Below are 15,485 nucleotides of genomic sequence, written 5' to 3'. Positions count from 1 at the left end.
TTCAACGGCCAAGTCACACAACATTAACTATAATAATAAAGAAATCGCAGTAAAGAACCATAGACTTGGCACGACTTTGTCTAGATTTCATTACTTTTTAGAGATAAACAAGCAGCTTCATCGAGACTTGGCTAGTTTTTTACAGAATGTTTTTGGTGGGTAAACAACTTTCGTCTTCTATAGTCTGGTCTGTGAGCACGTAGAATGTTGTCCAATGACCCCAAGCTACCCAACCTTATCGCTCGCGCGTAATTATGTTGCTGTCGCGCTCGCACACTCACTGCTGCCGCCCGTCGCACAGTCGCGACAGCAATATAATTACGCGCGAGCGATAAGGATAGATAGGTAGCTTGGGGTCATTGGACAAAATTCTACGTGCTCAGCGACCAGACTATAGCATGAACAACTTTCGTCTTCAAATCGTTTGCGTATTCGACAAAATTCGATACTCAACCTTCGAATTGAACGATAACGTGACAATTTTGATTCTCCAAATAAGTTTCGTGCAACCATTTTGAGAAATGGTTGCACGAAACTTATTTGGAGAATCAAACTAACTACTAAGTTCACTTTACGACACGTTCACAAGGGCGCTGTAAGCTGTTGTAGTTTTCGTACTAAATTTTTTGATGGTGATTCGAATACGCAAACGATCGAACTCGAGGGTTTTTCGTGCTACCCGTACTGATAAGTTCCGGAGTTACCAGAGCGCTTAGTGTGAGTTTACATCAAACGTCGTCACTAGCGAGCGCGTTAAAAAAATATATGAAGATTTTAGTTCTTGAAAGTTTCCGCTAGGGGCGCTGTACAATCCGTCATACATTTAATGTCACTTTTATACGCAGTCGACATCGAATTACATGAGGTGATTTTGACCATTTTTAGGCCTCCTCTCCCTCCTTGGTGAGATATCGTGAAATTTAATTCGACCCCTCCCCCTCCCTCTAATCTCACGTGAGATTGTTCATAGTCATATTCTGCCCATGCTCAATTCAACCTATTATTCTCGCAATTTTACGCTGTTTCTTGCGCAAAAATTTAATTACGTGATATTTAACAGGACCCTCTTTCCTCATGTAAGATTTGGCGAGAATTTACTTGATTTTTCTTACCATATTCTAAAATGTTTGTACAATTTTGTTTTTGTTATTTTTGAAGGATCCCGTGGAAACTGAGCCTGGCGTGCTAGCAACCCTCCAACGTAAAGAAGCCCAAGAGAAGGTGCTCACAGAAAAATGGACGGAGAAATGGCGGGAGACGCAGCAGATCCTGCAAGAACAGAAGGCATTGGGTCTCAGGAAGAGTGGACTTGGCGTCGTGCTGGATTCAGATATGCCGCATCTCGTGGGCATTGATGATAACCTGCTGTCTACTGGCGTCACGCTGTACCATCTGAAGGTTAGTGTGAAATGAGGCAGATATTAGATCCTGCAGGAACAGAAGGCATTGGGTCTCAGGAAGAGTGGACTGGGCGTCGCGCTGAATTCAGATATGCCGCATCTCGTGGGCATTGATGACAACCTGCTGTCCACTGGCGTCACGCTATACCATCTGAAGGTTAGTGTGAAATGACAGGAACAGAAGGCGCTAGGTCTCAACAGTGGACTAGTCATGTTGTACTCAGATATGCCGCACTTGGTGGGCATTGATGACAACCTGCTGTCTACTGGCGTCACGCTGTACCATCTGAAGGTTAGTGTGAGATGAGGCAGATATTAGATCCTACAGGAACAGACTGCAAAAGCCCGGTCGCCGAGCATGTAGAATTTCGTCCAATGCACTGCAGCCGCCCGTCGCACAGTCTCGACAGCAATATAATTAGGTAATGCGAGTGATAAGGATGCGTAGTTTGGGGTCATTGGACGAAATTCTACGTGCTCGGCGACCGGACTATGGTAATAGTTAATAACTGAAGGGTAGGGTGAGAGAAGCGCGCAGCGTGAGTTAAATTTTTTTTTATCCACAACGAAGAAGCTCTTGGCCTGTATCTCACCTTTGTCGTCGTTTTTAGCAAGTAACCGCCACCGGTGGCTTATTGAGTCGTGAGAGGATGCCGCTCGCTACACTTGTGCGGCGATTCCATACAAAACGTTCTAAAATCATGTAAATACCTTGCTGCCTGCCAATGGCTGTATTCGGCGGCCCGTTAGTGCTCAGTCTAAGCGTCACTGTCTACGGCGGCATAGCGTGCTCTAAACGCGTAGCCGTCCGTGAACAGTAGCACTAACATAGATTGCAATGATGAATTGATTTTGACTATATTTTTATTGCATCCCAGGAGGGTGAGACGGTAATAGGCACGGCTGACTACAAGCCGACCCCAGACATCGTGCTGAGCGGCGCGGGCGTGCTGCCGCTACACGCGCGCGTGACGCTGGCGCACGGCACCGCCACGCTGCAGCCCGCGCCCGCCGCGCAGTGCTGGCTCAACACCGTGCTCATCGACAAGCCCGCCAAGCTCAGCCAAGGTCGGAACATTCTTTCCCCGCAGTAGGCCAAGACCCTAATAGGCACCGCCAGCTTCAAGCCGCACTGTGGTGGCTCAGCCAAGATCAGGAGCTCAGGCGAGGTTGAATTTGGAACATTTTTGGTCCTTCGTTGTAGGGGCATAGAATAATAATAGGTACTACGTACAGAAGATTTTCTACGCGAAGGTATTTAAAAAAATGTATGCTCAATGTCGTTAACAATATGGTGTAATTTAGTTTGTCTCAAGAGTCGAGCACCATTTTGTTGACAAACGTCAGTGATCGGTAATGCGCCGAAGCCATAGGGCTGACTTCGGTAAAATGATGTGTGCCAAACTGCGGAAAATGGCGGCGGAAATACATGGATAAGCATGAATTATATTTTGTGTTTCTATTATTATTCCGGCAGTTAACAAATTATGCACAGTATTAATTAAACCACACCGTTTTTACATGTTTTTTCTCGTTTTTACAATGCAAATGGGTGATGAATACACGTGCGTGCGTCAATACTCGCTCGTGATTGTCCTGTCGATTAGGTACCTCAGAAGGGGTAGTCGCTCGTGTTTTGTTTTCGATGCAAACTCGCGGAGATGAACAGGCCTGGTAGGGGGTGAGACGGTAATCGGCACAGCAGACTACAAGCCAACCCCAGACATCGTGCTCAGCGGCGCGGGCGTGCTGCCGCTACACGCGCGCGTGACGCTGGCGCACGGCACCGCCACGCTGCAGCCCGCGCCCGCCGCGCAGTGCTGGCTCAACACCGTGCTCATCGACAAGCCCGCCAAGCTCAGCCAAGGTCGGTAGCTCGGGCGAGATTGAATTTGGAACATTTTTGGTCCTTCATCGTACGGCTGAATACAAGCCAACTCCAGATATCGTGCTGAGCAGCGTGAGCGTACTACCGCCGCTTCACTCCATTTGGGCAAGACCCTAATAGGCTCCGCTGTCTTCAAGCCGCACTGTGGCGGCTCAACACCGTGCTCATCGACAAGCCCGCCAAGCTCAGCCAAGGTCGGAACATTCTTTCCCCGCAGTAGGCCAAGACCCTGATAGGCACCGCACTTCAAGCCGCACTGTGCTGGCTCAACACCGTGCTCATCGACAAGCCCGCCAAGCTCAGCCAAGGTTGAATTTTATGACGCATTCTTTTGACCAAAAGACCTCTACAGATAGACAAAAGATACCCACTATAACTATGCTAAAATTCCGGTGCTTTCCATGACCTTCAAGAGAGGCCTGCAGACCTTCACTATGCTATCCTATTGTCACTTAAGAACCATTTAGCGTGCTATATCGGTTACTTTAGTTCTTCTATGGATCTCCCAATCTGATTTAACAACGCATGGGAACCTCGAGCATGTTACATGCTTCATTTCCCTTTAAGTATAATTTTCTCAGAGTTTGTTGTAAAAATTACTGTTTCTATACAGGCTGCATCTTACTCCTGGGCCGCACGAACATGTTCCGCTACAACGACCCGGCGGAGGCGGCCAAGCTGCGGCAGGAGGGCAACTCGTCCGCCATGAGCCTCTCGCGCCTCTCGCTGCTGTCCTGGTCCGCCACCGACCTGGCCGCCAGTTCCGAGACCCTCAACGCCACGCTCTCGTAAGTACTTGACCCACCACCACCCATGGTTCTTCCTGCCTCACGGCGTACGAACCGAATCTCGGGAGAGCGCGCGGGTACTTGCTCTGGGCTCTTTTCCCCGGGCGCTTTGCTTGACTCCCTACAAATTTCTCTGATCCATGTCCCTTCTCATGGTCAATTCTCCACCTTCTGGGGCTTGACACCACAAATACGGTACTTCGCGTCGGGCTGCTATCCCAACTATCCCAACTAATATTATAAATGCGAAAGTAACTCTGTCTGTCTGTCTGTNCGCGGGCGGAAAGCTAGTCGTTGATAAATGTCATCACTTCTTCTCATAACTTCGCCTGATTGTGTGCCAGGAGTGCGCTCTCACGCAGCGCGATCCAGTTACTGCGACTACTCGTGAGGTCCTTGTGATAAACAGGTCCTTGCTCGTCTTTCCGTATCGCATCCAGCATCTTCTGGTAAGTACTGTCGCAGCTCGTCCGCCATGAGCCTCGCGCCTCTCGCTGCTGTCCTGGTCCGCCACCGACCTGGCCGCCAGTTCCGAGACCCTCAACGCCACGCTTTCGTAAGTAATTAGGAATACAGGGCATCCAGTGCCAGGCTTTTTCGAATAGAGTAGACATCGGCGTAAGGAATTTCTATAATTTTGCATTTTTTAGATGAAAAGAGCCACTTGATTTGACCATTTAGATAGGTCCCCCAACAAATTATACAGGACCTGTCTAAAGGATGCTACGTCACTGTTCCTGCCTTTATTTTACCGGGTCACAGGAATCATAGCGTGCTATTAAATCTATTGCTGGAACGAGTCAGCAATTAAGGGGTATATCGACATTGCGAGGCAGCTTTTCTCAATGAGGGCTATCGTTTTTATACTTAACAGTTGGCACCCCTGGCGATTGACAGGACCTTACTCTACAGTGGCGCCATCTTGATGAGTGGAAATGCGATAGTCCTCCTACCAATTTAGCGCTCACCAGTTGGTGCCACTGTCTTCGCTACTAGCAAGTGACAGGACCTTACTCTACAGTGGCGCTAACTGGTGAGCGCTAAAACGATAGCCCTCATTGATGTACCGCGAGTGTGCAGCAATACACGGCTTAAGGGCGATTCTTCTCTTATTTTCGTGACTAACAAGCTTTATTCTCCGCAGGGAGATAGAATCGGAGGCGCGCAACGAGCGCATGGAGGCGCAGCGCGCGGAGCTGGAGCGCGAGCGGCAGCAGTTCCTGCAGCAGCAGCTGGAGCGCCAGCGCCGCTGGCACGCCGAGCGCGAGCAGCTGCTGCAGCAGCAGAAGCAGCTGGACGAGGTCAGCAGTACTCGAGGCAGGAGACAGGCGGAGGAGCTGGGGCGCGAGCGGCAGCAGTTCCTGCAGCAGCAGCTGGAGCGCCAGCGCCGCTGGCACGCCGAGCGCGAGCAGCTGCTGCAGCAGCAGAAGCAGCTGGACGAGGTCAGCAGTACTCGAGGCAGGAGACAGGCGGAGGAGCTGGGGCGCGAGCGGCAGCAGTTCCTGCAGCAGCAGCTGGAGCGCCAGCGCCGCTGGCACGCCGAGCGCGAGCAGCTGCTGCAGCAGCAGAAGCAGCTGGACGAGGTCAGCAGTACTCGAGGCAGGAGACAGGCGGAGGAGCTGGGGCGCGAGCGGCAGCAGTTCCTGCAGCAGCAGCTGGAGCGCCAGCGCCGCTGGCACGCCGAGCGCGAGCAGCTGCTGCAGCAGCAGAAGCAGCTGGACGAGGTCAGCAGTACTCGAGGCAGGAGACAGGCGGAGGAGCTGGGGCGCGAGCGGCAGCAGTTCCTGCAGCAGCAGCTGGAGCGCCAGCGCCGCTGGCACGCCGAGCGCGAGCAGCTGCTGCAGCAGCAGAAGCAGCTGGACGAGGTCAGCAGTACTCGAGGCAGGAGACAGGCGGAGGAGCTGGGGCGCGAGCGGCAGCAGTTCCTGCAGCAGCAGCTGGAGCGCCAGCGCCGCTGGCACGCCGAGCGCGAGCAGCTGCTGCAGCAGCAGAAGCAGCTGGACGAGGTCAGCAGTACTCGAGGCAGGAGACAGGCGGAGGAGCTGGGGCGCGAGCGGCAGCAGTTCCTGCAGCAGCAGCTGGAGCGCCAGCGCCGCTGGCACGCCGAGCGCGAGCAGCTGCTGCAGCAGCAGAAGCAGCTGGACGAGGTCAGCAGTACTCGAGGCAGGAGACAGGCGGAGGAGCTGGGGCGCGAGCGGCAGCAGTTCCTGCAGCAGCAGCTGGAGCGCCAGCGCCGCTGGCACGCCGAGCGCGAGCAGCTGCTGCAGCAGCAGAAGCAGCTGGACGAGGTCAGCAGTACTCGAGGCAGGAGATAGACGCGGAGGCGAGCAACGAGCGCATGGAGCAGCAGGAGTGTGGACTTTTTACTGTCTCTCTGCTATTTCCTTCTCCGTTCTTTCGTTATTGACAGAGCGATCATGGTCACGACACGACTAGGCCACGTAAGGCGGGTCCAGACGTGGACGGGTAATATTACCCGTCCACATATGCGACCATGATACGCGTCGATGATACGGATACGGTGATCGGATCGGGCATATGATACATGTCTGGACCCGCCTTTAAGCTTCGGTGTCGCGATTGCAATGCACAACATTGCAGTATGCGGTGACGGACACATAATCGTATGAAAAACGTCTATAGAATGGTATCTTGCTCCGTCGCAATATGCGTCAGCCCCATAACGCAGCGTCGTGTGTTGCGATCGTGAGACCGAAGCTTAAAAGTGATCACAGCTCTGCACGATCAATAGCGTCTCTTATGTCTTTTTGGAGCAAGACTTACGCAGTTTCCCACTGAGGATTTTACTTCAATAGGTGACCTGCTGGGCGATCATCATCATTTCAGCCATAGGACGTCCACTGCTGAACATAGGCCTTCCCCAATGCTTTCCACGTTGATCGATTGGTAGCGGCCTGTGTCCAGCGCTTCCCTGCTGCTACCTTTACGATGTCGTCGGTCCACCTTGTAGGTGGACGTCCGTCCCACGCTGCGTTTTCCGGTACGCAGCCTCCATTCCAGAACCTTGTTGCCCCATCGGCCGTCAGTTCTGCGTACTATGTGCCCTGCCCATTGCCACTTCAGCTTGCTAATCCGTCTGGCTATGTCAGCGACTTTAGTTCGTTTACGGATTTCCTCATTTCTGATTCGATCTCGCAAAGAAACACCAAGCATAGCCCTCTCCATAGCACGCTGTGCAACTTTGAGCTTCTTTGCTGGGCGATGTAATTCCGTATTTTTTTCCCTAAACCTCTTCTTTTCTTCTGACTGTATGTATTTACACAACACGATAACAACACAGCCAGAGCCCTAGGTGCTAGAGTTGTCAGTCGTTACAATTTTCATGTGCTAATGTAATGTGGGCTATCGTTTTTATACTTAACAGTTGGCACCCCTGGCGATTGACAGGATCTTACTCTACAGTGGCGCCATCTTGATGAGTGCAAATGCGATAGTCCTCCTACCACTTTAGCGCTCACCAGTTGGTGCCACTGTCTTCGCTACTAGCAAGTGACAGGACCTTACTCTACAGTGGCGCTAACTGGTGAGCGCTAAAACGATAGCCCTCATTTCGCTAGTTCTACTAATTGATAAGCACGCATATCCTGTTTTACACAGGAGCGCGTAGCAATGGAGCGCGAGTATGCAGCGGCGTGCCGACGGTTGTCCGGCGACTGGCGCGCGCTAGAGCGCGGCTGGACGCACCGCCGGCGCGCGCTTCGCTGCCGACAGCGGGAGTTGCGCGCGCGCACGCAGCGGCTGAAAGCGCTCGCTGATACGCTGCAGGCGCAGGTAAGCGATAGGACAGTCTACGCCCGCTGTGTAAGGGTTGCTACATAATCAACATAAGCGGGTTGGCACTGATAAGTGCAACCGGCGGTAAAAACTAATAATGTAGTGAATGTTCGGGAAAAATGCTGCTCGATTTTGACAAGCGCCAGGTAACAAGGGAACGGCATTATACTGCACAATAGGGCGGTAAAATCAATCTGTTGTGCAACAAATACTTCCGACGTGCCGGTCCTCTTATGTGTTTCTAGCAATCCTAACGTGACTCAGTCGTCATTTTCGCTATTACGATTATAACTGGACACTGCGTATGTCGTGGCTAAGCGTCATAATTGCGCCAGGTGTTGACGTGCATGCGATGAAGACACGCCGGCGTGAAGAGTTGACGACTACCGTTTATTAGCGAATGAAGTGCTTGTTATTATTAAATACGCGTAAAAAAACTTAGTACTTCCACCCGTAGCTTCGTAGATTCCAAGTGCATATAAGCTCGTATACGTGTACCGCTCAATAATCTCCTGAATAAATAAAAGTTGAGAAATACTAAAGTTATGCCGTACTAAATATTGTGTAATTTTCTGTGTAATAGTGCTTATTGCGAGCTTATAAGCGCTGTACACAGGTACGTTATGTACGATATTAACGCACCGTTTCAGCGTGCTACTACGATTACGTCTATTTCTTATTTTTTGTATGCATGTGTACATAGTACATATGTTTTTATACATAGATATTGTTGCATGCATTTCTATAGAACTTCGCTTTCTCTATGTCCCTTGGAAATATTCTAGACTTCGACTAGAAGTAGTGCTAGTTTTATTTAAAGTTTCTTTAAAAGACACCAAAATTCACTCTGGTTAATCAGTAATTAAATAACTTATTATAAATGCATGATTTCTAATTTTGTCTTCATATACTTCGGTAGAAGAAAGGTCAGTTATATTAAAAATAATCACCTGTCACTTCCCGTTATCTCTTCGTATTAATATAAACGATGTGACAAGGCATGTAATTATTATGATAAACGCGTCTCGTGTCACAGCCTCCGTCAATGATCCAGTTATTAGCTCTTGCGTAATCTATAGCGCAATGTCGTTGCACTACTTAGCATTTTGTCGCACTACTGGTTCTCGATCGGAACTCGAACTAAGAAATTTCAATAATAGGCACGAAGCCACGATAGCTGAACGCTGAAGGGGTCAGATTGTCTGATTCGACATCCGAGAAACGCGGGTTATAACCGTTTCTCGGATGTCGAGTCCGGTTATAACCCCGCCGCCGCTCGACTATTGTGGACTGTGGTGAGCCCACTCGTGATACAAGCATATTTATTTTAGTACGAGAGGCTAACGGGACTATTTGTAATTTGTGTAATACAATTATCTACATATAAAAAAATTGCTTTAAGTAAAGAAAAGTAGAAAAGAAATGCATATTTATTTAAGATACGAACCAAAGTCCTAACGATTACTTCGTAGATACTGTTTGTTTTTTTTATCATCTCAATTTAATGGATTATTTGTTTTAATTAATGTTTGTTATAAGAATTGATTAGGTATCATCCTTTTCACGAGCATAGAAAACTACTCGCGATATCGGATTATTGTAATCGACTTCGAGAACGGTGGTAGGGTCCGATGCACTCACTTTTAGAGTTGTTATTGTTTTGTGCATTTTTCTCACACGCACTAGTTTTGTTCGCGGCCCAATCGTGCGCAGACGACTGTGGCGTCCTAGACAGCTGTTTCAATTTTTGGTTTTATGGAGTTCTGAATTTTTGTGAGTTTTTAAAACTGTGCATAATTTATTTCGAATTTTGTACCTATTTATAAAAATAGAATTTTGTACCTAATTATATTGCCTTAAATGTGTGAACAATAGCATTGTGGAATATGAGGCAATAAACTCAGTGTTGTCATAATTTTACACAAGAACAATTTGTCATGAACGAATCATGCATGCCTAAATTATTCGGCTAAAGTTTCAATTAATTCTTGTTGATTAATGTGAAAGTGTCGAAGAATATAAACATGAAAAAACCTATTTACACTTATTTCTCTAAAAAGTAATTTGATTTCGTGATAAAATTTCTTTTTGTCGAATTGAAGTGTGTCAATGCACAACAATTTACACTTTCTCGTACACATTAACACTGTACACTCTAATTATAAAACACGTTATCATATTGGAACATTTATGTTTGCACAAATGAAGAAAGCAATCATGCGATATGATTTATAACTCACAGGCACCGTGCTTATAAAGAAAGCAGGGACAGTCGTGGGTATCACGTTAGACCAATTACGAAGTGAAGTTTAAACGGAAACGTATAGAACGTGTTTTTTGAAGAATTGCATTGGAACGAAACAGTCGAAATTAAAATTTAGTAGTGTGAAGACACTCGTACATCAATTGCGCAGTATTTTTATTGGTAATTAATTATTACATATAAAAATTAAAGATCCATAACAATACTTAAGAATGTAATTTATTTTTCTTGAATATTCAAGAGAAAGACATTTCAAGAATATCACAGTTAAAATTAAATTTGAAATTCAGAGCTCCAACGCGTTATTTTATGTTGCCAACATTACACGTAGGCGGAGAGCGAAGAGGCGCGAGCGGGCGAACTGCGGACACAAGCGGACCGGAAGAGGACCGAGCTGGAGGAATACGCCGCGAGGACCATTGAGGACCTGAGGACTAAGGGGATCAAGGTAAGATGGAGCTACTTGGAGATCTGAGACTGAGACTTAGGCTAAGAACTCATGGCGCGATTTTCACCCGCGCCCGCGGCGGTTGCGGGCCCGCAGCTTCTGTAGAATGCAGATAAGTACTTATGTAAAAACCAATGCACAACTTGCGACGCGGTTTTCGCCCGCAGCGGGCGCGTTTGTAATCGGGTCCTTCGCGTGGGCGTGAAAACTGAAAACCGCCCGATCGGCGGGCGACCATTTTGTACCAGTGACTTAGCACGCGGCGCGATTTTAAATCGCGCCGTGAGTTCTTAGAATAACTGCGAAAATAACCGATCCCGTGGGTTTTGAAATAAAACCGCAATTCCACAACCGCCGCGGGTGCAGGTGAAAATCGCGCCGTGAGTTCTTAGCCTTGTGTTCCAAACCAATCAAAAAGAAAGTGCTAAGAATCCCCTTGATTCTGTTTCCATGTTCATGGATAGAAAAAAGTATAGTTAACAATACTTTCGAAATTTTATAATTATTGTGGCACATTCGACAGCATAATAAGCTAAATATTTGCTCAGCAAAAGTAGCTTTTATTTCGCATACAATAAAGCTTGTTGTGCTATCGTCTCGTGGGTATAGATGACCCACGCTGAACTGTCCCACCAAACTCAATGACAGGGGGGCGCTACCATCGTTCAACTATATGGTTTCCAACATGGCAAAAATCGAAACCAGCGATCCGGTATTGACGGTGGCGCCCCACTGTCAATGTCATGCATAGGACAGTTCAGTATTTTGGAACTATAAATAGGTTTCAAACTGACGTATGCGTGTCGTAAATTCAATCGTTCTAATTTACCGATCTCCAAGTGTCTCGTTCATTTGTTTTTTTTAGTAATTAATGCACGTCTAGCTTTTTCTAATTTATACTGCACGTCTACAATTTGATTTCGCTTGGATTTAGAAATTATGAGCGAATGATTTATCGCCGTACTATAAGCACTGAGTTGTGTGGCATACGTATGCGGCGCTATGTCGCAGCGTACAACCAGAGTAAATACAAATGAGTAGGTCATCTTCATAGAAACGTCCGAGCGCGGTTTGTATGTGAGCGCGCCAATACGTATGCGGCGCGCACGCACACACTGACAAAATTTAGAGTTGCTTAGCGGTGAGTTGCCCCGAATTTTGGGTACAACACGCGTTAGGCCCGGATTCCACCAAGACGGAGCAGAGCGGAGCGCAGAAGTGTTTTGAATAACCAATCAGATTTCATAATTTCCACTTCTACTCGCCACTCCGCACAGCTCCGGTATACGCCGCGCCGCCGCCGCTCTCAATTTCCATAGAAAAATTTGATAACCCGTCATTTCTCCGCTCCGCTTCACCTTGGTGGAAACCGGGCCTTATGTTTGGCGAAGTCTTTTTTTTTCTCTTTATTTGGGACAACAAACAGTTACATTGAGGGCTTATGTACTAAATCTTAATAATTTGAAAGTAACAATGCAACCAGTACCATTGTCCACAGATAGGATCCTGTTGTTGATGTCTTTAGCCCCGTTGTCTATAGTCAGCGTTTAGCAGCTCTCTTTCTATCGTGGAGATGTTTCACAGAGCACGTCGCCGTCAAGCGGCACGAGCCCCGATTGCCTGCTGCAGCTGCTGCAGCAGTGTGAGCCCGCGGCCGCGCGCGCCATACAGACCACCGTCGACCGACACGTCAGTATACTAAGTTATTATATTAACCTAGCTCAGGCTACAAAAGACTACGAACTGTATATGTAAACTCTAGCATAATAAGTTCTTATAATGCTCTTATTTTAATGAATAAACTATTTATTTACTTTATTTACTAATTATACGCTACTAGGACCATAGACTGACCTCTATACACACTTTTGACAGGCTGTCTCATACAAATGACAGCTAATTTTGCTAATTTGAAGCGCCACTACGACTGTCCCGAGAACTAATTTTGACGTACATTGTATAGAGTAACCATAGGAGTAAGCGAGAAAGAAAATCACTAATTTTAGTTCCATGGACAATCGTATCTGCCTACAGTATGACCTACAGCGCCAAAATGGTGAAACTCAAATAGGCACAAAAATATTGACAGCAGCCAGTCCAGTGTGTATATGTCACCATAAATTGAGAATTCCGTCAGATTATAATCTGACGTAGTTAAATTACAATCTAACCTAACCTAACCCACTGTTAGTTTACAATCTAACGCGTTATATTATAAATTAACACTATAAACATGTATTTTTTTCTGTTTTTCTCCCTGTTAATTGTGTATGTCTTGTTAGCTGTCCTTAAATAAATAAATAAATAAACAGAGTTCACAATTTCACGTTGACATATACATATCAGTGGGACCATAACAGACATGCCACTTGTAGTATCAACGATCGGCGATTTTGCGACTGTAAGAATGCAGCATCGCGACTTCACGCGTTCGACCACGGTATCGGCATCGCGCGTTTTAGCTACTGCTATCGCTGCGTCAAGCTTCCAAAAAGCGACTCCAATCACCGCGTTTGGCGTTTTTAAAGTATTTTTTCCCCCTCATGTTTTCGACTACCCTGAAATTGTATTTACCTAACATTTCCGTTTAATTACAGAAAAAAGAGCTAGAAGAGTTAGAAGAGGAGCTGGAGTGCCGCGCGTCATCAGTAGCATCGCACCGAGTCAAGGTGGAGCGTCTGCAAGCTGAACTGCGCCTACTGCACACTCAACAGCTGGGCCTGCGCCAGGCGCTCGCCGCCGACCTCAGCCCGCCACCAGCGCCCAGCGGTAAGTCAAGAACTAAAATAAAACTGGTTTTAGAATCGCACTGACACGCTGACCATCGGCGTATGTATGAAACGTCAGCGCCGAGCGATCAGCGTCACTCAGGAACATTTCCTTTAATGAGGGTTTTCGCGAATGAAAAATCCGCTAGATGGTAGACGCGAGGTCCAAATGCTGCATGATTGGTTATTTTTGACATGAAATTGACAGATATGTCAAAATCCACCAATCATGCAGCAGTCAGACCCCACATCCACGTCTCTCAAAACCCTCATTACATCCATATTGATCTGTCAGCGGGTGATTCTAAAACCCGCCTCAAAGTCACGCGGGCGTACGCACTCATGTCTGTATCGAAAAATAGTGTGGCGTGAACGCGTGCGATGGCTTTCCACATGCTCAGTTGGGGGCAAGCGCATGTTGTGAGCGTGGTGACACGCAGCGGGTGCCCGTGCAAGTTTTAGAATACAGTCTCACACTCTAGCAGTAGCACTGAGTCAAGGTGGAGCGACTCCAAGCTGAACTGCGCCTACTGCACACTCAACAGCTGGGCCTGCGCCAGGCGCTCGCCGCCGACCTCAGCCCGCCGCCCGCGCCCAGCGGTAAGTCAAGAACTACGCTAAAACTTGCGCGGGCGCATACACGCGTGTCTTTATCGACAAATAGTGCAGTGTGACGTGGATGTGTGAGATGGGTTTCGCACGTAATTATGTTGCTGTCGCGCTCGCACACTCACTGCGGGCGCGCGTCGCACAGTCGCGACAGCAATAAAATTACGCGCGAGCGATAAGGATGGGTAGCTTGGGGTCATTGGACGGGATTCTACGTGCTCACGGACCAGGCTTTACAGCGGACGCACGTGGCGGGTGCCCGCCTCGGATTGTAGCACCGCGCCTGTTGTCTGGAGCTTCAGCGTTCAGCCTCACACTCTAGCAGTAGCACTGAGTCAAGGTCAAGGTGGAGCATCTGCAAGCCGAGCTGCGCTTACTATAAAGCCTGGTCCGTGAGCACGTAGAATTTTGTCCAATGACCCCAAGCAATATAATTACGCGCGAGCGATAAGGATGGGTAGCTTGGGGTCATTGGACAAAATTCTACGTGCTCACGGACCAGGCTTTACACACGCAGCAGCTGGGCCTGCGCCAGGCGCTCGCCGCAGACCTCAGCCCGCCGCCCGCGCCCAGCGGTAAGTCAAAAACTAAAATAAGTCTGGTTTTGGTATCGCGCTGATCATCGGCGTATGTATGAAACATCAACGTCGAGCGATCACACTATCAACAACATACATCATATTGATCTGTCAGCGGCCAACGCCAAAAATCAGCGAGCGGCCAACGCCGCCGACCGCCGACCTCAGCCCGCCGCCCGCGCCCAGCGGTAAGTCATATGTTGCCCCAAAGTGGTGGTAGGGCAAGCTATATTTGGGACGTGTGTAAGTGCCCTGGAAAGCGCTTTTGTACTGAGTAACCTATTTATCGTATCTTATCTTTATCAAGATTGGGCGGTTGGCGTCAAACCCGAGTGGAGGTGGCTCATTTTACTCTGCTGGACAGAGGACGAGTACAGCTCGGCAAAAGGATTTATTTTTCATAATGACTGATCCTATGCTGCCCGCATCCAGGTGCTTCCCGCGATCTTCACCAGATCCGTGGTCGCCACTCAATTTTTCTACCCCAACAGCCACCAGTTATGTATCCCACCCACTGTCACGGTTCGTCAATTCTGCGACCTATGTCAATTCTTTTGGTTCTCCTACGAGTCTCCTCATTTCTGATTCGAACGTAGGGAAACTGAGCATATCACGCTCCATCGCCCTTTCATGTTCATGTCAGGCCAAAACCATCAAATTCCATATCACACATTCTGAGAATCTTTCGTTTTAACCTCACAGAAGGAGAGCTGTCGCCGCTAGAGGGTGTAAAACGCAGTAAATCCGAACTGGTGCTGCGACGAACGCCGCGGGAAGAAGTACTAGAGCCGCTGTCTGCTGACGAGCGCGAGGAGTTTAGAAACAAGAAGATGAGGTAAGATTAGTACTTTAATTTGGAGCAAGTATTTTGTGCAATGTGGTGCAATTTTTACTATCACTAAAATAGATTAGCAGTTTTAATTTCGCTTGCTTTTAAAGTCATTGAGT

The 15,485-nt window shown here is 48.1% G+C and overlaps 1 protein-coding gene across 1 annotated transcript in view; it reads left to right on the top strand.

Moving 5' to 3' along the window:
- Positions 1-15,485, top strand: part of Klp98A (kinesin-like protein 98A) — a 35,082-nt gene that overhangs the window by 6,014 nt on the left and 13,583 nt on the right. The window contains exons 8-16 of the mRNA XM_028306136.1: positions 1,159-1,398; positions 2,279-2,468; positions 3,902-4,076; positions 5,221-6,364; positions 7,695-7,868; positions 10,466-10,582; positions 12,167-12,271; positions 13,180-13,351; positions 15,240-15,372. Coding sequence (XP_028161937.1) covers positions 1,159-1,398; positions 2,279-2,468; positions 3,902-4,076; positions 5,221-6,364; positions 7,695-7,868; positions 10,466-10,582; positions 12,167-12,271; positions 13,180-13,351; positions 15,240-15,372 — 2,450 coding nt within the window. The remainder of the gene's footprint in view (positions 1-1,158; positions 1,399-2,278; positions 2,469-3,901; positions 4,077-5,220; positions 6,365-7,694; positions 7,869-10,465; positions 10,583-12,166; positions 12,272-13,179; positions 13,352-15,239; positions 15,373-15,485) is intronic.

The sequence above is a fragment of the Ostrinia furnacalis genome, unplaced genomic scaffold, assembly GCF_004193835.3.
Source record: "Ostrinia furnacalis isolate ACB-3 unplaced genomic scaffold, ASM419383v2 OfSCF1862, whole genome shotgun sequence".
Classification (NCBI taxonomy): domain Eukaryota; kingdom Metazoa; phylum Arthropoda; class Insecta; order Lepidoptera; family Crambidae; genus Ostrinia; species Ostrinia furnacalis.
This window is presented reverse-complemented; position numbering and strand designations above follow the sequence as displayed.